Source organism: Babylonia areolata, chromosome 29, assembly GCF_041734735.1.
Source record: "Babylonia areolata isolate BAREFJ2019XMU chromosome 29, ASM4173473v1, whole genome shotgun sequence".
Lineage (NCBI taxonomy): Eukaryota > Metazoa > Mollusca > Gastropoda > Neogastropoda > Buccinidae > Babylonia > Babylonia areolata.
Window position 1 is genome coordinate 22,309,276 of NC_134904.1, and position 21,345 is coordinate 22,330,620.

Consider the following 21,345-nt stretch of genomic DNA (forward strand, 5'->3'; position numbering starts at 1 on the left):
TATGTGTATTCAGTTGAGGACTGGCTTTCAGTCCGGTGTATGTGCCCATGAGCATGGAGCGTGTCGGTGTGTACAGTTCCGTCCACATACACTTGGGATGCTGCCAAGGACAAATGTGCAGCAAACTCCGCATCAGGAACAAGAAGAGCATGGTGTCAGTGGATGATTGGCTGAGCCGTTGTCAAGCCCTGGAGGCAATTCTTCGTCAAGAGGACGCGCCAGCCAGCATGTCGCTCATGGAGTAAACACGGTAACTTTCCACTTCCGGCCAGCGGAACTGATTCGAGTGGAGATGAGTGGAGAGAACGAGAGAGGGGCGGGGTTGAGAAACCGAGAGATGAACCAACAACAAGAAGAACGTTGTGTCGTCAGCCTAGCCTCGTTCCTGCACACAATGAGCGACCTTTGACACCGACAAGAGGTCACGTGTGCGTGGCTCTGACAACGGTTTCGGCACGGCTCCTTCGCTGTGACTATCGTCAGTTGGCGTGATTGGCTCAAGTTGTTCAGATCCGTGACGTGCTTCTCGCAATTGTCTCAGCAGCTGATTATTTCACGGATGTTGGTGTGAAGAGATTATACATAAATATCATTCAAGGATTCGTTTTCGTCAGGTTCTTTCGGAAGTTTCAGTGGAAGTTGAGTGACTAGTACAGAAATAAAAATCTTTTAAAAAACAACAACAACAAAACAACAACAATAATAAACACTACCCCAAAGAAAGCAGCTTGACTGAAACATCTGTGGGCCAGGATTAGAAAAAAATATCCGAGAAAAGCAAAATCTTTCTTTTTTTTTTCTTTTCTTTTTAACTCTTTTTTCTCGGCTTTTTCAGTCGGGCATAAAACTGACTTCCGTGAGACGATCCCGGCTCCAGCCAAATCTGTCATTTCGAAGGAAAAAAAGTATCTTTTTATTGAGATCGAAAAAATACAGGAAACAGTACTTTTCCCCTTGCATCTACAAAATATGGATACTGTGATTCTGCTTCTGCTCCTTGTGCCTGGTAAGAGACTTGATACAGTTACAAATATACGATGGTTGGTTTTTTGTTTTTTTGTAATAAAATGGGTTTTCTTCTTCTTCTTCTTACTACTACTACTATTATTATTATTACTATATCATTATTATCATTGTTGTTGTTGTTGTTGTTGTTGATGATGATGATTTGAAAGAAAGGGGCCAGGAACAGGAGAGCAGAAAACGGCTGTATCTTTTAGGAAAAAACATGTCGAAAACAAAAATGATAGAATGACGCATATATTGGAAGGTAATTTCTGCATAAGTTGCTGTGCTATGCTTGGTGACGTGATTGGTAAGTGAGTGCTGGCTGGTTGGTTACTTGACACTTTGTGTTACAATGGTGACTGACAGAAGGAACGTCTGTAGGTTCGTTGATTTTTCTGGTTTTTGTCGATGTGGTGAGTGAGAGGGTGAACACTGGTGGATACCTTCGCTGGTTAAAGTTTTTGTTTGCTTGTTTTATTTTGTGTTGCTTCAGTTGGTTGATTGGCCAGGCGGTCAATGCCTTACCTAGCTAGCTAGCTAGCTCTGTTGGCTAGTCAGCAATCAGTTCTCAGAGTGTCAGAACCGGGAATCACAGTGTGGAGTGATGGCCTAGAGGCAATGCGCCCGCGTATACTAGGAAGCGAGAGAATCTGATCGCACTGGTTAGAATCCCGACACAGTCACCAGTATTTTCTCCCCCTCCACTAGACCTTGAGTAGTGATCTAGTCATTCGGGTGAGACGATAAACCGAGGTCCTGTGTGCAGCATGCAGTTAGCGCACGTAGAGTATCCACGGCAACAAAAGGGTTGTCCCTGGCAAAATTCTGTAGAAAAATCCACTTCGATTGGAAAAGGTAAAAAAAACCCAAAACAAAACAAAACAAAACAAAACAAACAACAACAACAAACAAACAAACAACCCCCCCCAAAAAAAAACAAAAAAAACAACAACAACAACAACAAAACAAAAAAAACTGCATGCAGGAAAAAAATCTTCAATAAAGAGTGGCGCTCTCAGTGTAGCGACGCGCTCTCCATGGGGAGAGCTGCCCGAATTTCACATAGAGAAATCTGTTGCGACAAAAAAGAGTAATACAATACAATACAATACAATACAATTTTCACGTATTTGTCCCCCAAGCCCATCAGGCTCACAAGACAACCGCAACAAACCAGTTTCTTTTCTTAAAGTTGTGTATATTCCTACATTCTGATGGCAAAATAACAAATATTTAATGTGTAGGTAATTGTTTTAGGGTGAATTCTTTTCTCTCATTTTCATTTGATTTATACTGGCCAAAAAGAAAACAACATCAAAAAAAAAAAAAAAAAAAAAAAAAAAAAAAAGAAGAAGAAGAAGATTTTTATCTTCAAATATATCACAAACTTTGCGTGTTCGCTCTTTTTTCGGTTGGTATAATATGTCTTCTCTGTTCTGTGGCCGTGTATAAACCGTAAGCACTGATTCTGAGTTGACTCATTAATTCTATCTTTTGTGTTTATAGACTTTACATTCTTAAGATACGGTATTACCTAGAATCTGTTGTTAGTTTATGATCATTAAAAAGATTGCTTTATCTGGTGTCTGTTTTCTTCTTGTTTGGAATGTTTAACGTATAATTTTTTTCTTCACGTTTAATGATAATGAAAATAATAGTAATAATAATAATGATAATAATAATAATAACGACGATGATGATGACGATTATGATGAACACTTATTTAGGGTTTTTTGTGCTCTCTCTCTCTCTCTCTTTTTTCAACAGAGCCAAACATTTCACATACATTCACAACACACACACACATACACACCCACGCACGCACACACACACACACACACACACACACACACACACACACACACACACACACACACACACACTCACACACACACTCTCTCTCTCTCACTCTCTCTTTCTCTCTCTCTCTCACTCACTCAATCAAACACACACACACACACACACACAAACACTCTCTCTCTCACTCTCTCTTTCTCTCTCTCTCTCACTCATTCAATCACACACACACACACACACACACACACACACACACACACACACACACACACACACAACAGCAACAAACAAGCAAACAAAATGCTCTGCCCTACAAACCGATTCCCACACGTGTCATTTGTCTCTCCACCTCTCTCAGCACTGACCGTGTGTCTGTCTCTCTCCACCTCTCTCAGCACTGACCGTGTGTCTGTCTCTCCACCTCTCTCAGCACTGACCGTGTGTCTGACTCTCTCCACCTCTCTCAGCACTGACCGTGTGTCTGTCTCTCCACCTCTCTCAGCACTGACCGTGTGTCTGTCTCTCCACCTCTCTCAGCACTGACCGTGTGTCTGTCTCCACCTCTCTCAGCACTGACCGTGTGTCTGTCTCTCTCCACCTCTCTCAGCACTGATCGTGTGTCTGTCTCTCCACCTCTCTCAGCACTGACCATGTGTCTGTCTCTCTCCACCTCTCTCAGCACTGACCATGTGTCTGTCTGTCTCCACCTCTCTCAGCACTGACCGTGTGTCTGACTCTCTCCACATCTCTCAGCACTGACCGTGTGTCTGTCTCTCTCCACCTCTCTCAGCACTGACCGTGTGTCTGTCTCTCCACCTCTCTCAGCACTGACCGTGTGTCTGTCTCTCCACCTCTCTCAGCACTGACCGTGTGTCTGTCTCTCCACCTCTCTCAGCACTGACCGTGTGTCTGTCTCTCTCCACCTCTCTCAGCACTGACCGTGTGTCTGTCTCTCCACCTCTCTCAGCACTGACCGTGTGTCTGTCTCTCCACCTCTCTCAGCACTGACCGTGTGTCTCTCTCCACCTCTCTCAGCACTGACCGTGTGTCTGTCTCTCTCCACCTCTCTCAGCACTGACCGTGTGTCTCTCTCCACCTCTCTCAGCACTGACCGTGTGTCTGTCTCTCTCCATATCTCTCAGCACTGACCGTGTGTCTGTCTCTCTCCACCTCTCTCAGCACTGACCGTGTGTCTGTCTCTCTCCATATCTCTCAGCACTGACCGTGTGTCTGTCTCTCTCCACCTCTCTCAGCACTGACCGTGTGTCTGACTCTCTCCACCTCTCTCAGCACTGACCGTGTGTCTGACTCTCTCCACATCTCTCAGCACTGACCGTGTGTCTGTCTCTCTACCTCTCTCAGCACTGACCGTGTGTCTGTCTCTCCACCTCTCTCAGCACTGACCATGTGTCTGTCTCTCTCCACCTCTCTCAGCACTGACCGTGTGTCTGTCTCTCCACCTCTCTCAGTACTGACCATGTGTCTGTCTCTCTCCACCTCTCTCAGCACTGACCGTGTGTCTGTCTCTCTCCACCTCTCTCAGCACTGACCGTGTGTCTGTCTCTCTACCTCTCTCAGCACTGACCGTGTGTCTGTCTCTCCACCTCTCTCAGCACTGACCATGTGTCTGTCTCTCTCCACCTCTCTCAGCACTGACCGTGTGTCTGTCTCTCTCCACCTCTCTCAGCACTGACCGTATGTCTGTCTCTCCACCTCTCTCAGCACTGACCGTGTGTCTGTCTCTCCACCTCTCTCAGCACTGACCGTGTGTCTGTCTCTCTACCTCTCTCAGCACTGACCGTGTGTCTGTCTCTCCACCTCTCTCAGCACTGACCGTGTGTCTGTCTCCTCCACCTCTCTCAGCACTGACCGTGTGTCTGTCTCACCCCCTCTCTCAGCACTGACCGTGTGTCTGTCTCTCCACCTCTCTCAGCACTGACCGTGTGTCTGTCTCTCCCCCTCTCTCAGCACTGACCGTGTGTGTGTCTGTCTCTCCACCTCTCTCAGCACTGAGCGTGTGTGTGTCTGTCTCTCCACCTCTCTCAGCACTGACCGTGTGTGTGTCTGTCTCTCCACCTCTCTCAGCACTGACCGTGTGTCTGTCTCTCCACCTCTCTCAGCACTGACCGTGTGTGTGTCTGTCTCTCCACCTCTCTCAGCACTGACCGTGTGTGTGTCTGTCTCTCCACCTCTCTCAGCACTGAGCGCGGCCAACCAGACCATCCAGTACAGCGCGGCCCGTGACTACCTGTCCGTCACCTCGGAGAACTACCCGGACAGCTACCCGGGTTCCGACTCGTGGCGCTGGCAGTGGTCAGTGGAGTCCGGGCTGTGGGCAGTGGTCTTCACGGACTTCCAGCTGGCCTGTCGCCACCACGACAGGCTGGTCATCTCGGACTCGCTCAGGTCTGGTTACAGGTGTGTGTGTGTGTGTGTGTGTGTGTGTGTGTGTGTGTGTGTGTGTGTGAATCGTGTTGAAACTCATGTCAGGGCGTCATGTTGCATTGTGTTGTATTGTGTTTTGTTGTGTTGTTATGAAATCTAATACACACACACACGCGCGTACCCGCACACACACACACACACACACGCACACACACACACACACACACACACACACACACACACACACACAGAGAGCTAGAGAGAGAGAGAAAGAGCTGTTATTTCTTGTGGCCTGCCATCAAACAGAATTAAAATCAGTTATGCAAACAGTTTGTTCGCCGCAACTGCAGTTAGATCGAAGTTATCAAATAGATAGGACTTTTTTGTTTTTAGTTTTGAATCGACTATTTATCCGGCATAGACATTCATATAAACCACATGCAGACTCGTCTTGTTTTGTTTGTTTAATATTCTGTGTCATATTATTTTATTAAATGTATCTCTATATTGTCAAAATAAAGTACTTGATTGCAAAACAGATCACCGCTGATTCCATGTTCTTGTTTCATATACATTTTCAATACAGTGATTCTATGTCGCTCATTTCAATACAGCATCGAAAAACACAACAACAAGAAGCAAGTAAACGAATGGAAAAATCCAAAAGCAACAAATGCATACAATGTTTGAAATAAAACTAACCGCAATAAATCTCTTTTGGAATTTTCTCACTAATACTGGATTGACTTGCAGGCTTTGTCGTTCGAAGTGTTAGCGACCAAGACAAAACTTATGGGCTGTCAGCTGAAAGTTGTGGACATCTCACACCTTTTCCGCACTTATGAAAGTAACATGCTTGACTTTGTTAACAAATACAAGCTACAATATTATCTTTATTCGCCTGCCATCACATTAAAAAAATCAAAACCTCTTTCTATGACATTAAAAACTGCACATGGAGTAAAACAACAACAGCAACAACAAACAAACAAACAAAACAAAAAAACAACAACCCCCCCAAAAAAAAACAGCCAACAACAACAAACAAACAAAACCCCCGACTGAATACATCGCTGTGAACAATGCACACACACAAAAAAGTGTATCACTTAAGGAACTGTTAGACATACAGGTTCAAGATCAACATTTGTTTTCGTGATGTTGGCTGTTTACAATAACTCGTCTGGCTGATTGAATGTGTGTGTGTGTGTGTGTGTGTGTGTGTGTGTGTGTGTGTGTGTTTGCCTGCGTGCGTGTGTTCGCGCGCGTGTGTGTATGTGTGTGGGGGATGGGATGTGTGTGTGTGTGTGTGTGTGTTTGCGTGCGTGCGTGCGTGCGTGTGTTCGTGCGCGTGTGTGTATGTGTGTGGGGGATGGGATGTGTGTGTGTGTGTGTGTGTGTGTGTGTGTGTGTGTGTGTTTCGTTTTGTTTTGTTTCTTTCTTCTTCAGACTTTTTCTCTCTTAAATTTGCCTTTGATGACAATCTCAAACGACTGCAGTATCAATTGATACAGAATCTGAAATCCCGACGAACAGCTGAATGAATGAACGAATTTATGAGCTCTGTCTATTTAGGTATACGTGTTTCTTCCTTTCTTTCTTTGCATGTTCTATGCTTATCTATATTTGAAGGTTTTAAACTATGGAAGTTTTTTTTAAACTTTGGAGTGGAAAGTTTGAAGTGGTCACTCGTTTTAATTGGTTGGTTTTTTTTTTTTATCCTTGTAGTAGTTATTAACGCGGCGATAGCCTTGAGATGGCCTTAGTGGTCGGCGAGGCTCTAAGCACCATAGTTTCATTTCATTTCATTTCATCTATCAAACTGATTGGGGTCAACAAACGAGTGCTGATATGTGGTGGTGGTGTTGGTGGTGATGGTGTCAGGAAACTGACCTTCACGTGCGGCAACCCGCCGTTCCAGCAGTACGCCTACTTCATCGAAGGTCCTCACTTCACCATGCAGCTCGTGTCTGGGGACCAGCCCGACACACAGTCACGGGGCTTCAGCTGCCAGGTGCTCTACGGATCTGACAAAGGTGTGTGTGTGTGTGTGTGTGTGTGTGTGTGTGTGTGTTTGATAGAGGGAGTGAGAGAGAGAGAGAGAGTGTGTGTGTGTTTGATAGGAGTGAGAGAGAGAGAGAGAGTGTGTGTGTGTTTGATAGTGTGTGTGTGTGTGTGTGTGTGTGTGTGTGTGTGTGTAAGTGACATATCAGACCCGATCATATCATAACTTGTATAAGTTATATCAAATGTGTTTACAGGAACGCTGCAGTCTAAAGTTGACGACATGAAGTCGAAGGCTAAGAAAAAGGTCCCCGACTCCAACAAAGGTAAACAACAACAACAACAACAACAAAACAACAACAAACAAACAAACAAAACAAAAACAAGAGAGGCAAGGCCTTCAAGACTCACTTGTGATAGACTTTTTAAAAAAAATCAAAAAAATCTAATCGTTAAAATGTGTTCTGTATTTGTTAATATAAAACTTCGCGTTTAAAAAAAAGAAAAAAAAGAAAAAAAAAAGAAAAAAAGAAAAAAAAAAAGAAGTCCTAGCCAGATTCGAACCCCGTGTGTTCGGGTAAAAAGAAACTGCCTTATCCATTACACTATCGTGGCTACTTAACTGACAGTCTAAAATTTAACATTTGAACATACTTTTTTAAAGGGCGATAAATCAATTGCGGTATTCGCAGCGAGAACGCTGTTTAAAGCATATTATTCTGGTGTATCTTGGGCATTCAAAAAATCTTTAAGGGCAATAAAGAATCCTTTTTAATGGCTATCGCCGCAATCATACTGCAACATTTAGCCGTTTTCACTAGATCTAGATAGATGTGCAAGTTTAGTTACACCTGCCGGGAATGTAGTACGACACGGTCGATTCAATTTCTCAGATTTTTATGTTCATTCTAGTTTTATAGTTTTAAAGTTGATGTGAAAATTTAGCATTTTGTTAAACTAATAACATGTAGAGCCAAGTACAAGTACTTCTAAACGTCGTAAGAAGTGAAAAGGACTTCATTTTGAGAAAAGTCAAGACTGGAAATTTTTTCGTTTCATCGTGATCAGTTCAAGGGTATTAACTCGCATGGTTTACAATTTTTAACTGTGAATTCCGACTGATTCTGTGGATATTTTTTATAGCAGTTTGGGGCATAATCCAGTAAGTGATGAGGCGTTCACAAATCTTTCTCTGAATAAATATTTAACGGTCTCCTTCTCCAACTTTCCATCACATGTTATCGTGTATTGTCCATTGAATAATAGGATTGAACGGGCAGGTCAACAACTTGAAACAAATGGCGTCATTCGCGTTCGCGAAGAATATGAGCACGCGCTTTGAATGTGTATAAATATGTGTACGCAATTGATTTTTGCCCATGACCTTCAGGGCTCAGCCAACAGATCTGTAAAGTCCACTCGTCATATTGATTTTAGTATTTTCCGAAAAAGACCACTTGGGCGATTGAACATAGTGAAAGCCCTGTACACTGAAAGTAAAATACACAAGCTTTTTATGTATTGAGTATAATTTCAAAATGTAATGTTTAAGATGAGAAAGATCAGTTTAAAGCAAATTAAGTCCCCTAGCATTAATTACAGAGTAATTTCCTTTTTTTACTATCTGCACCAAAACGTTTGCAAAATAAATAAAACGTCCATGCTTAGCAAAAGAAGTTCCTGTTTAAACAAAAAATGATAATAATGACTGCTCTTGTTGTTGTGTCAGAATACCAGATCAAAGTGCCAAGTTTAGAGAATACAAAAAATATAAATATAACAGTAAATGCAGTTTGCATATAATTAGGCTTCATTTTTTATTTTTTTGTGCCCATCCCAGAGGTGCAATATTGTTTTAAACAAGATGACTGGAAAGAACTGAATTTTTCCTATTTTAATGCCTAATTTGGTGTCAACTGACAAAGTATTTGCAGAGAAAATGTCAATGTTAAAGTTTACCACGGATACACACACACACACACACACACACACACACACACACAGACAACCGAACACCGGGTTAAAACATAGACTCACTTTGTTTACACAAGTGAGTTAAAACAAAACAAAACGACAACCTGGAACGTAATAACAGTACAAGTTGAACAATGAGGGATTTAGTCACGTCTGTGTTCGCAACAAGTGCCCCACCATGGGATTTCTGTCCCAACTGTGAAGGGCATGTAATGTGCCCGGAGCATCAGCTGAGGTTTGACAGGAGTGGTGGTGTGAGGGGTGGGTGGTGAGGGAGGGGTGGAGAGTGGGGGGGGGGGGGGCATACAGACACGGCGCACAAGTGGCTTGAACGCTGCACACAGGCGTGACCAGCAACTCCCCCTCTTTGCCGTCAGGCCCCATACCACTCAGTGCCGTGAGAACGGTGCCAGCAACCCCATCACGGGAACACAGTGTACACACCGTGGTCCACTGAGTCACTAACAGAATGGGGTCAAACTAAAGGTACACAGACAAAAAAAACAAAAAAAACAACGGATTTGAAAGAATAAACAGTGATAAATATTCTACCAAAATCGAACAAGAAGAAGGCTTCTGCATTATAATTGCGTGATTTGGTTTTTAAAATGTGCTGCTTTCATCAGTTCACTACAAGTCTGACGCAGTGCGATCACCGCAGTGCTTTTGCGTCATCCGCTTTGACTTGTTCGCGCCAGAGCTGACGTCGATCGTAGCAGACGAACTTTCAAGCAGTCGCACTTTTAAAAAATTTAGAGCAGTTTTCATTAAAATCGTTGATAAGTGAAGAATATATTATGTTTATTAGCTCCAGTTTTTTACTAACCTTGATAATTACCATTCAGAAGTCAATGATAGCGCAGTGCTTTTGTGATTTGATATCGACGAACAAAAATCGTCCAAATGCTACCAGTAAGTATGGCGTCTGAAGGCATCAAAACATGATTTGATTCCTGTTGTCCCTTTTTTTCTCTTTTTTTCATAGTTGTTTTGTTATCATCATCTCGATAGTCATAATCCTCTTCTTTTATTTTCCTTTTCTTTCATTTCTTTTCTCTGCCTCTTTCTTCGTTTTTTCTTTATTTGCTTCTTTTTTGTCCTATATTGTCCCTGTTCCAGCAGGTCTTCTGTTCTCTTCTTATTTGTATTTACCTGGACATCGCGGTATTGATGATCATAATTGTCTTCACTTGTCAGTCCGCGGAGCAGCGAAGGTATGAAATGTGCAGTGCTCGTGAGCTGATTCATTTATGTGCAGTGGCACTGACATTTTTCAGGGGGTGTTTTTATATTTAATTTTTTTTTTTATATATACAGTATTACTTGAAAGCCAGTGCGTGTTTTGCTTCCCCATTGCACAGAAGGTTGGTCAGGGTTTTCTTCAGTCTCGGTCCGTCCGATGCAGTCCACAGTCAGGGCAATCCACACACAATGAAACTATAATAGTGACACTTTCTCTGAGTAATCAAGAATAATACAGACAGGAAAACAGACAGACAGACAGATAGTTAGACAGACAGACAGATAAACGTATATATACTGAGACCGATGAACAGAGACAGACGGGCGGATGAACAGACAGACCAATGAACAGACAGACAGACTGTTGAGCAGAGACATAGAGATAGACCACAACCCCCCCCCCCCCCACACACACACAGACATGTCAATCACCCCTTTACTATGCCTGCAGACAGACAGACAGATACATAGACAGACAGACCGACCGACGAACAGACCGTAGAACAGACCCCAAGCCCCTCCCCCGACAGACAGACAGACAGATAAACAGGCAGACAAGACAGACAGACGGACAGACAGAGCGATGAACAGACAGACAGACGGACCACCACCCCCAACCTCCCCCATGTGTGTACAGACGGAGGCGCCCTACACACGGACAGACACACAGATAAATAGACAGACAGAGCGATGAACAGACAGACAGACGGACCAGCTCCCCAAACCTCCCCCATGTGTGTACAGACGGAGGCGCCCTACACACGGACAGACAGACACACAGATAAATAGACAGACAGAGCGATGAACAGACAGACAGACGGACCAGCTCCCCCAACCTCCCCCATGTGTGTACAGACGGAGGCGCCCTACACACGGACAGACAGACACACAGATAAATAGACAGACAGAGCGATGAACAGACAGACAGACGGACCAGCTCCCCAAACCTCCCCCATGTGTGTACAGACGGAGGCGCCCTACACACGGACAGACAGACACACAGATAAATAGACAGACAGAGCGATGAACAGACAGACAGACGGACCAGCTCCCCAAACCTCCCCCATGTGTGTACAGACGGAGGCGCCCTACACACGGACAGACAGACACACATATAAATAGACAGACAGAGCGATGAACAGACAGACAGACGGACCAGCTCCCCAAACCTCCCCCATGTGTGTACAGACGGAGGCGCCCTACACACGGACAGACAGACACACAGATAAATAGACAGACAGAGCGATGAACAGACAGACAGACGGACCAGCTCCCCAAACCTCCCCCATGTGTGTACAGACGGAGGCGCCCTACACACGGACAGACAGACACACAGATAAATAGACAGACAGAGCGATGAACAGACAGACAGACGGACCAGCTCCCCAAACCTCCCCCATGTGTGTACAGACGGAGGCGCCCTACACACGGACAGACAGACACACAGATAAATAGACAGACAGAGCGATGAACAGACAGACAGACGGACCAGCTCCCCCAACCTCCTCCATGTGTGTACAGACGGAGGCGCCCTACACACGGACAGACAGACACACAGATAAATAGACAGACAGAGCAATGAACAGACAGACAGACGGACCAGCTCCCCCAACCTCCCCCATGTGTGTACAGACGGAGGCGCCCTACACACGGACAGACAGACACACAGATAAATAGACAGACAGAGCGATGAACAGACAGACAGACGGACCAGCCCCACAACCTCCCCATGTGTGTACAGACGGAGGCGCCCTACACACGGACAGACAGACACACAGATAAATAGACAGACAGAGCGATGAACAGACAGGCAGACAGACAGACAGACGGACCAGCTCCCCCAACCTCCCCCATGTGTGTACAGACGGAGGCGCCCTACACACGGACAGACAGACACACAGATAAATAGACAGACAGAGCGATGAACAGACAGGCAGACAGACAGACAGACGGACCAGCTCCCCCAACCTCCCCCATGTGTGTACAGACGGAGGCGCCCTACACACGGACACCATCATGGTGCTGCTGCTGCTGATCATCGTGCCTCTCGTCGTCATCATCGTCATCGGCGGCGTGGTGGCGCTGCTGAGGCGTCGTCACATGCAGCAGAGCACCAACACCTCCCTGCACCTCAACATCGGTGCCATCCGCAGGGACTCCTCCGTCAGCTACACCCGTCACGGCAACGGCCCGCCTGCAGGGGCCAGATCCAGGTGTGTGTGTGGGGGGGGGGGGGGAGGGGGGGCCGGGGGGGGGGGGGGCTGGGGATAGTTTTGTGGGGGCGTGGAAGGGCGGGGGTGGAGGGGGTAGGGGATGTATCGTGGGGTGGGGGGGAGGGGTGGGGGATGTATCGTGGGGTGGGGGATGTATCGTGGGGGGGGTGGTGAGGGGGAGATGTATCGTAGGAAGGGGGGTAGGCGGGGAGGATGATTGTTCTTTGGGGGGTGGAGGGGGGATGGGGGTTGATCTTGGGGGGGGGGGGTTCGAGGGGGGTGGAGGGGGGATGTATCGTGAGGGGGGAGGTGAGGGGGAGATGTATCGTGAGGGGGGAGGTGAGGGGGAGATGTATCGTGAGGGGGGAGGTGAGGGGGAGATGTATCGTAGGAAGGGGGGTAGGCGGGGAGGATGGTCGTGAGGTCGAGGCGGGATGAGGGTTCTTTGGGGGTGGGGGTGGGGGGGGGGGTTCGAGGCGAGTGGAGGGGGGGATGTATCGTTGGGGAGGGGGGGGGAGGGGGACTGGGGGTGTTCTGTGGAGGGGTGTGGTGGAGGGGTGGGGGATGTATCGTGGGGGGGGGGGAGGGGGACTGGGGGTGTTCTGTGGAGAGGTGTGGTGGAGGGGTGGGGGATGTATCGTGGGGGGGGGGGGGGGGGGGGGACTGGGGGTGTTCTGTGGAGGGGTGTGGTGGAGGGGTGGAGGATGTATCGTGGGGGGGGGGGAGGGTGACTGGGGGTGTTCTGTGGAGGGGTGTGGTGGAGGGGTGTGGTGGAGGGGTGGGGGATGTATCGTGGGGGTGGGGGAGGGGGACTGGGGGTGTTCTGTGGAGGGGTGTGGTGGAGGGGGGGGGGATGTATCGTGGGGGGGGGGGGGGAGGGGGACTGGGGGTGTTCTGTGGAGGGGTGTGGTGGAGGGGGGGGGGATGTATCGTGGGGGGGGAGGGGGACTGGGGGTGTTCTGTGGAGGGGTGTGGTGGAGGGGTGGGGGATGTATCGTGGGGGGGGGGAGGGGGACTGGGGGTGTTCTGTGGAGGGGTGGGGGATGTATCGTGGGGGAGGGGAGGGGGACTGGGGGTGTTCTGTGGAGGGGTGTGGTGGAGGGGTGGGGGATGTATCGTGGGGGGGGGGGGACTGGGGGTGTTCTGTGGAGGGGTGTGGTGGAGGGGGGGGGGGATGTATCGTGGGGGGGGGGGGGGAGGGGGACTGGGGGTGTTCTGTGGAGGGGTGTGGTGGAGGGGGGGGGGATGTATCGTGGGGGGGGAGGGGGACTGGGGGTGTTCTGTGGAGGGGTGTGGTGGAGGGGTGGGGGATGTATCGTGGGGGGGGGGAGGGGGACTGGGGGTGTTCTGTGGAGGGGTGTGGTGGAGGGGGGGGGGATGTATCGTGGGGGGGGAGGGGGACTGGGGGTGTTCTGTGGAGGGGTGTGGTGGAGGGGTGGGGGATGTATCGTGGGGGGGGGGGAGGGGGACTGGGGGTGTTCTGTGGAGGGGTGGGGGATGTATCGTGGGGGAGGGGAGGGGGACTGGGGGTGTTCTGTGGAGGGGTGTGGTGGAGGGGTGGGGGATGTATCGTGGGGGGGGGGGGGACTGGGGGTGTTCTGTGGAGGGGTGTGGTGGGGGGGTGGGGGATGTATCGTGGGGGGGGGGGGTGGGGGATGTATCGTGGGGGGGGGGATGGGGACTGGGGGTGTTCTGTGGAGGGGTGTTGTGGGGGGGTGGGGGATGTATCGTGGGGGGGGAGGGGGACTGGGGGTGTTCTGTGGAGGGGTGTGGTGGGGGGGTGGGGGATGTGGGGGGGGGGGAGGGGGACTGGGGGTGTTCTGTGGAGGGGTGTGGTGGGTGGGGGATGTATCGTGGGGGGGGAGGGGGACTGGGGGTGTTCTGTGGAGGGGTGTGGTGGAGGGGTGGGGGATGTATCGTGGGGGGGGGGAGGGGGACTGGGGGTGTTCTGTGGACGTGGGGGTGGGGGTGTTCTGTGGAGGGGTGTGGTGGGGGGGTGGGGGATGTATCGTGGGGGGGGGGGAGGGGGACTGGGGGTGTTCTGTGGAGGGGTGTGGTGGGGGGGTGGGGGATGTATCGTGTGGGGGGGGAGGGGGACTGGGGGTGTTCTGTGGAGGGGTGTGGTGGAGGGGTGGGGGATGTATCGTGTGGGGGGGGGAGGGGGACTGGGGGTGTTCTGTGGAGGGGTGTGGTGGAGGGGTGGGGGATGTATCGTGTGGGGGGGGGAGGGGGACTGGGGGTGTTCTGTGGAGGGGTGTGGTGGAGGGGTGGGGGATGTATCGTGTGGGGGAGGGGGGGATTGGGGTTGGTGGGGGTGGGTGAAGAGTGTGCGGTTGGGGTAAAGGGCGGGAGTGTGTATGTGGGTGGGGGAGTATGCATGTGTGTGTTGGGGGGGGGGGGGGGGTATAGTGTGTGCGTGCTTACGTGCGTGTGTGCGTGCGCATGCGTTTGTTTGTTTGTTTGTTTGTTCGTGTTTGTGTGTGTGTGTGTGTGTGTGTGTGTGTGTGTGTGTGTGTGTGTGTGTGTTGGGAGACGGGTCGGTATGCGAGTGTGTATAGTGTGCCTGCTTGCACGAGTGTGTTTGCATCCGCGGGATTTGATAAAGAAAAAAAAATCTTCGGGTTGGAATTGCTTGCACAGCTGCATGGTCATCAAAATGGTACAAGGATGGAAAGGAAGTAATATTATAACTGATTTGTTAGCTGGTGTCCACGAAGAGTTTACATCAACTGTGGTTTCTTTTATCATTTTCCCTCATCTCAGCTGATTTTGTAATATACTCTTAAATACTTAAAAAAAAAAAAAAAAAAAAATCGTCACATCAGTTTTGTTATTATGAAGAATTGATAACTGCACTTTTTCTCCTGCACACGTTTGACTATTTTTTTTCTTATATGTAATATAATAATCGTCTTAACCATGTAACTGATAAGAATTGATATCTGCACTTCTTTTTTCCCAGCATACGTTTGATTATTTCTTTATGTAATATGATATTTGCCTTTACCATATAAGTGACAAGAATGTATAAAGCGAGGGCTTAGTGACCTGTTGACACTGCAGGACACCATAACAGCATTCTTCACCAAAGGACAATGAGAATGATATCAGGAGTGTTCACTGATGATAACATTAACAACTAATTGATGAATTCATTGTTAGAACGGACGATATACAGTTTGTTTCTCTGTACCTTTTATGTATCTGTTTGTCAGCTGATGCAAAGTTCTGAGCAGCACTGTCATTGATAGTATGTAATGTACACACTTTCTGAACTCATTCGTAACCTACTCCACGTTATCTCATTTACATATTATGTTATCGTTTGCATATGTCGACAAGAACAGTGAATTACTATACTAGTGTATAAACAACAAACCAGTCTGGAGTCTTGAAGTTGTGCCCCTTCAAAGAACACGTTACTGTTCTTGCTTCACCCTTCCCACCCCCCACACGGCCCTGACCCTGACCCTGTGACCCTGACCCTGACCCTGACCTTGTGTCCGTGCCGACAGACTGGACAGCGCGGGCTCCCTGTCCCCGGACCACCCCAGACCCCAGCGGCCTGCCAAGCGGAGCGACAGCAGTGCCTCCTGGGCCGCGCGCGCCGAGATGAACACGTCCTTCCGGCACGGCAGCTGCAGCAGCCAGGGCCAGGGCGGCAGCACGGCGCCCAACCTATACACCCCCTGCCCTGGGGAGAACCCCGGGGATGAGAGCCTGCTGCTGGACCATCCCGTGTACCGGGGCTTCAGGGCGGTCCCCAAGAGCACACCGCCCACCCTGGGCTGCCCGCTGAGCACCATCTGTGAGGAGTCCGGCGGGCTGAGCGGCAAGCTGAGCACCACGCTGCCCGTGCCGCACGAGGCTGAGCAGTCCAGTCTGACCGGCTACCTGCTGATGACCAGCTGCTCCACCAACTACGTCAACTGTGGCCACGACTGACGGCCACTGACGACTGACGGCCACTGACGACTGACGGCCACGACTGACGGCCACTGACGACTGACGGCCACTGACGACTGACGGCCACGACTGACGACCACTGACGACTGACGGCCACGACTGACGGCCACTGACGACTGACGGCCACTGACGACTGACGGCCACGACTGACGGCCACTGACGACTGACGGCCACGACTGACGACCACTGACGACTGACGGCCACGACTGACGACCACTGACGACTGACGGCCACGACTGACGGCCACTGACGACTGACGGCCACTGACGACTGACGGCCACGACTGACGGCCACTGACGACTGACGGCCACGACTGACGACCACTGACGACTGACGGCCACTGACGACTGACGGCCACGACTGACGGCCACTGACGACTGACGGCCACGACTGACGACCACTGACGACTGACGGCCACTGACGACTGACGGCCACGACTGACGACCACTGACGACTGACGGCCACTGACGACTGACGGCCACGACTGACGGCCACTGACGACTGACGGCCACGACTGACGGCCACTGACGACTGACGGCCACGACTGACGGCCACTGACGACTGACGGCCACTGACGACTGACGGCCACTGACGACTGACGGCCACGACTGACGGCCACTGACGACTGACGGCCACGACTGACGGCCACTGACGACTGACGGCCACGACTGACGACCACTGACGACTGACGGCCACTGACGACTGACGGCCACTGACGACTGACGGCCACGACTGACGGCCACTGACGACTGACGGCCACGACTGACGGCCACTGACGACTGACGGCCACGACTGACGGCCACTGACGACTGACGGCCACTGACGACTGACGGCCACGACTGACGGCCACTGACGACTGACGGCCACGACTGACGGCCACTGACGACTGACGGCCACGACTGACGGCCACGACTGACGGCCACTGACGACTGACGGCCACTGACGACTGACGGCCACGACTGACGGCCACTGACGACTGACGGCCACTGACGACTGACGGCCACGACTGACGACCACTGACGACTGACGGCCACGACTGACGGCCACGACTGACGACCACTGACGTGTGACGGCCACTGACGACTGACGGCCACGACTGACGACCACTGACGACTGACGGCCACTGACGACTGACGGCCATGACTGACGGCCACGACTGACGGCCACTGACGACTGACGGCCACGACTGACGACCACTGACGACTGACGGCCACGACTGACGGCCACTGACGACTGACGGCCACGACTGTCGGCCATGGCTGACGGCCACGACAGAGGACTGGCCATGTGAGGGCCTGGAAGGTGTGTAGTGATTGGTTAATGGCATGGACACCTGTATGCCATGTTAGTGTGTGTCTTCAATGGTCAAGATCCGGCAGTCGTTTGACAAGATCCATGGTGACTGGTTCACTCCAAGTTCAGGTACTGGGTAGGTACGTAATATTCTGCACCAAGAGATGATCAGAATCTGGACTTTGTTGACTGGAAAATACACGACAACACTGTTAACTTTTGAGGGAGTGTGACAACTGTGTGAGCTTTTAGAAAGGGGCTCAACGTCCTGAAAAAGCCCAAACTGTCAGATGTGTGAACTCACTGTGTGTCGGAAAGATTTCACATAGGGTCATCCGCAATGAAGCTGAACATATATGTGTATGATATCATACACTCAGTTAAGTTGTGTGCGTGTGTGGTGTGTGTGTGTGTGTTTGAGTGTGTGCGCGCTTGCTTGCTTTAGTATTAACTGTTCGATTTACTGGATTGTGAAAGCGCACGCGTGTGTGTTTTGAAAGAGACATGCTTTGTACATATCTACTTGTTTCGTGTATCTACACTACGGAGCAGTAACTTTTTTAAAAGTCTGTCACGCAGAATGTTCTGCGAAATTGACTGTGTCAGTCAACAACTGTACAAAGTTCAGCCTGTTTACAATGAAACAAATGGAAGCTACAATGAGCATACTATATTCCTTCTTCCCTGCCACCCACCCCACCCCTCTTACCCCTCCACTTTCCTCTGCTTATCCCTTCCTTCCCTCTCCCCCCTCCCTCCCCCCCCCCGCCCCCCACCCCCCACAGCTCTCCATTCCCAGCCTTGTTCATGGATGGTGTTGATTTGAAGGCATCATTGTGCTGTACAGAAATGTGGCATTCTGTTACCTGACTCGCTTTATGCCTGACTCACGTATGTTTTCTGTGTTCGTTACACGACTATAGTGATTCCTGTGCCCGCCCTCCTCTTCTCCCTTTTTTCCCTTTGTTCCTTGTTTTAGTTATTGAATTCGCGATTCAAGATTATTTCGTTCTGTCGAAAATACATTTCTGTAAAATATTCATAGCCCAAACCTCCTCTCTCCATGTGTGTGTGTGTGTGCGTGCGTGCGTGCGTGCGTGCGTGTGAAAGTTGAGTTTTTGCTTCAGTTTGCTTGGCATGAGAATGATTTGTAAGTTGTAATTGATGTTCACATACTGTTATGTTTCAAATAAAAGGAAATCCTAATCGTAAAAAAACAACAACAAACGAACTTGGTTCTGATTTAGCATTGTGTCGAGAATTGAGGCCTCATGTGTCGGAGAGAGATGCACACATAACGTACGTAAGTGTGTCCGTATGTGAGATTGTGTGCATGCGCGCGCCCGCTCGCGCGCGTGCGTGTGCGTGCGTGTGTGCAAGCGCGCTCAGTGAACGAGAACAGTTTTGATGTTTTCCATGTTCATCATGTATCTTTGATCTGTCTTTATTTTTCTTCTGTTTTTTCTTAATCTTTTTGGCGTTCGGTGTATACCTGAATGAGGCGTTTGCACCTCACCCCCAGTCGCCTCCCCATGCTGCCTTTGATTCCAGGATAAGGGTAAACAAAAAAATAAATAAATTAAAAAAAATTAAAAGAGAAAAGAAAGAAAAAGAAAAGAAAAGAAACAAAAGCCGTGATTCGACACATGACTCCGACGTTGACTGATAACCCAGTCCCAGCAGTGTGTGTGTGGGCAGTGTAGGGCAGACCTACATGCATGTCATTCTGAGGAGCGGTGGTCCCTGTCAGTGTCGACACTGAGCGGACAATGGCATGGCGTGAGGACAAAGGCGGTCTCTGTGCCTCCCACAGGGCGGAACAAGGCAATGTCCGGTCTGTCCTGTGTCTCTACAATGTGACTAATTTCGATAACCGTCTGCGTCGCTTGCACTACATATTGTATTGTACTGTATAACTGTTGTTGTCGGTTTGGGCTTTTTTGTGTTGTTTTTCACAACTGATTTCTGTGTGTAAAAACTCGGATTGCTCAATGCATAACCACTTAAAAAATTGTTTTGCAGATGTATTTGATTTTCTATGAAAGCTGATTTTTCTTTAAAAAACAAACAAACCCCAAAACCAAAAAAAAAAACCCCTTTTGTTTGTTGTCGTGGGTTTTTTCACGCGCACCATTTGCATATTGCTCACGAAACCTCCGTTCATCGTCTCCTCCGAAAGACTAGCACCCAGACCACCACTAAAGGTTTAGTGTGAACAATCCCGGTCCGTATATGAGACTGGAACCCTGAACACTCAATCCCTACTTTTCCGCACTTCCGCGGGGCCAGTGTGTGTAGTGTGGGGGGTTTGAACTAGTTCAGTGGTGACACGTCAGTACTGAGCGAGATGATCAGTCTGCACACCGAACACCGCTCAGTTCCCGTCACTCTCCGTCTTCTCCTTCTCTCTCGCACATACATACGCATGGACATACACACACACAGGCGCGCGCGCGCGCGCACACACACACACACACACACTCTCTCTCTCTCTCCCTCTCTTCCTTTCTCTCAGTCGCATCCACATAAACACACACTCACTCACACATACACACACTCACTCACACATAAACACACACTCACTCACACATAAACACACACTCACTCACACATACACACACACACACTCTCTCTCTTCCACATTCTGTGTGAGAATCGTATTGAATGTCATTGCGTGGTGTCGTGTTGTGCTGTGTTGTGTTGTGTTTTGTTGTGTTGTGCTGTATTAGTCATCAAATCACTCACACACAAGTTTCAAGTTTTAATTATCCTTTCACTCCTATTGGAGTGTGGAGGATTACTGCAAAATAATGTTTTCATGCCCAGAACAAACATTTCCAAACACACAACAATGTCACCTAAAAGTTGAGAAAACACAAAAGTCTTTTAACTCCAAAAGTGTAGCATGGCAACATTTGCAAGTCTAATCATCTTACTTTGCCTCCTTTGAGCATATGACAAAGATTAAAAACCGATTTTGGAGACAAATATTTTTTAGGAACATATCTATTTCGGAACTGATCATAATTGGGACATTCCGTTATAAAATGAAATTCATCCCCAATCACAGACATGTTTCAAATCTTACAAAGTCGCAACTCTCGTTGTGTACAGGGTTACAATGTGTACCATGTGTTGTGTAAAGGGTTACATAAAGGGTTACAATGTGCACACACACACACACACACACACACACACACACACACACACACACTTTCTCTCCCTCTCTCTCTGATACGATTGAGGAGTCCTGATTTTTGTCTCTATATATAATAGCTTTCATTTGTCATTATATATTATTAGCCTGTTATCATAAGGTGAAATTGTTATCTACCCCATAATTTGCTCATTTAATTGGTTCCGCTTGATTGATTGTTTCATTTCTTATAGTGTTTGATCTTCAGAATTTACTCTTTTTTTTTCTTCTTTTTTTTTTCTTTTCTCAATTTGATTGCTATCTACT

General features: G+C 48.9%; 1 protein-coding gene across 2 annotated transcripts; it reads left to right on the plus strand.

Annotated features, from left to right (window-relative positions):
• Positions 1-290: 290 nt before the first annotated feature.
• LOC143302235 (uncharacterized) lies at positions 291-16,700 on the plus strand. 2 transcript variants are annotated; one of them, XM_076616814.1, is made up of 6 exons: positions 291-1,006; positions 5,004-5,223; positions 7,075-7,226; positions 7,452-7,520; positions 12,398-12,623; positions 16,139-16,700. In XM_076616814.1, the coding sequence occupies exons 1-6, from the start codon at positions 970-972 to the stop codon at positions 16,566-16,568; spliced, it is 1,134 nt and encodes a 377-aa protein (XP_076472929.1). In that variant the 5' UTR covers positions 291-969; the 3' UTR covers positions 16,569-16,700. The 2 variants fall into 2 exon arrangements, with proteins under 2 accessions (XP_076472929.1, XP_076472930.1); XM_076616815.1 differs by having other exon boundaries at positions 338-1,006; positions 5,004-5,211.
• Positions 16,701-21,345: the final 4,645 nt, after the last annotated feature.

What these genes read in the sequence shown, in the direction of transcription:
- LOC143302235 (XM_076616814.1), top strand. Translation starts at nt 970, where the DNA reads ATGGATACTGTGATTCTGCTTCTGCTCCTTGTGCCTG. An exon ending in GCTTCTGCTCCTTGTGCCTG is followed by an intron (nt 1,007 to 5,003) that starts GTAAGAGACTTG and finishes CACCTCTCTCAG; the next exon opens with CACTGAGCGCGGCCAACCAG. An exon ending in GGTCCCCGACTCCAACAAAG is followed by an intron (nt 7,521 to 12,397) that starts GTAAACAACAAC and finishes ATGTGTGTACAG; the next exon opens with ACGGAGGCGCCCTACACACG.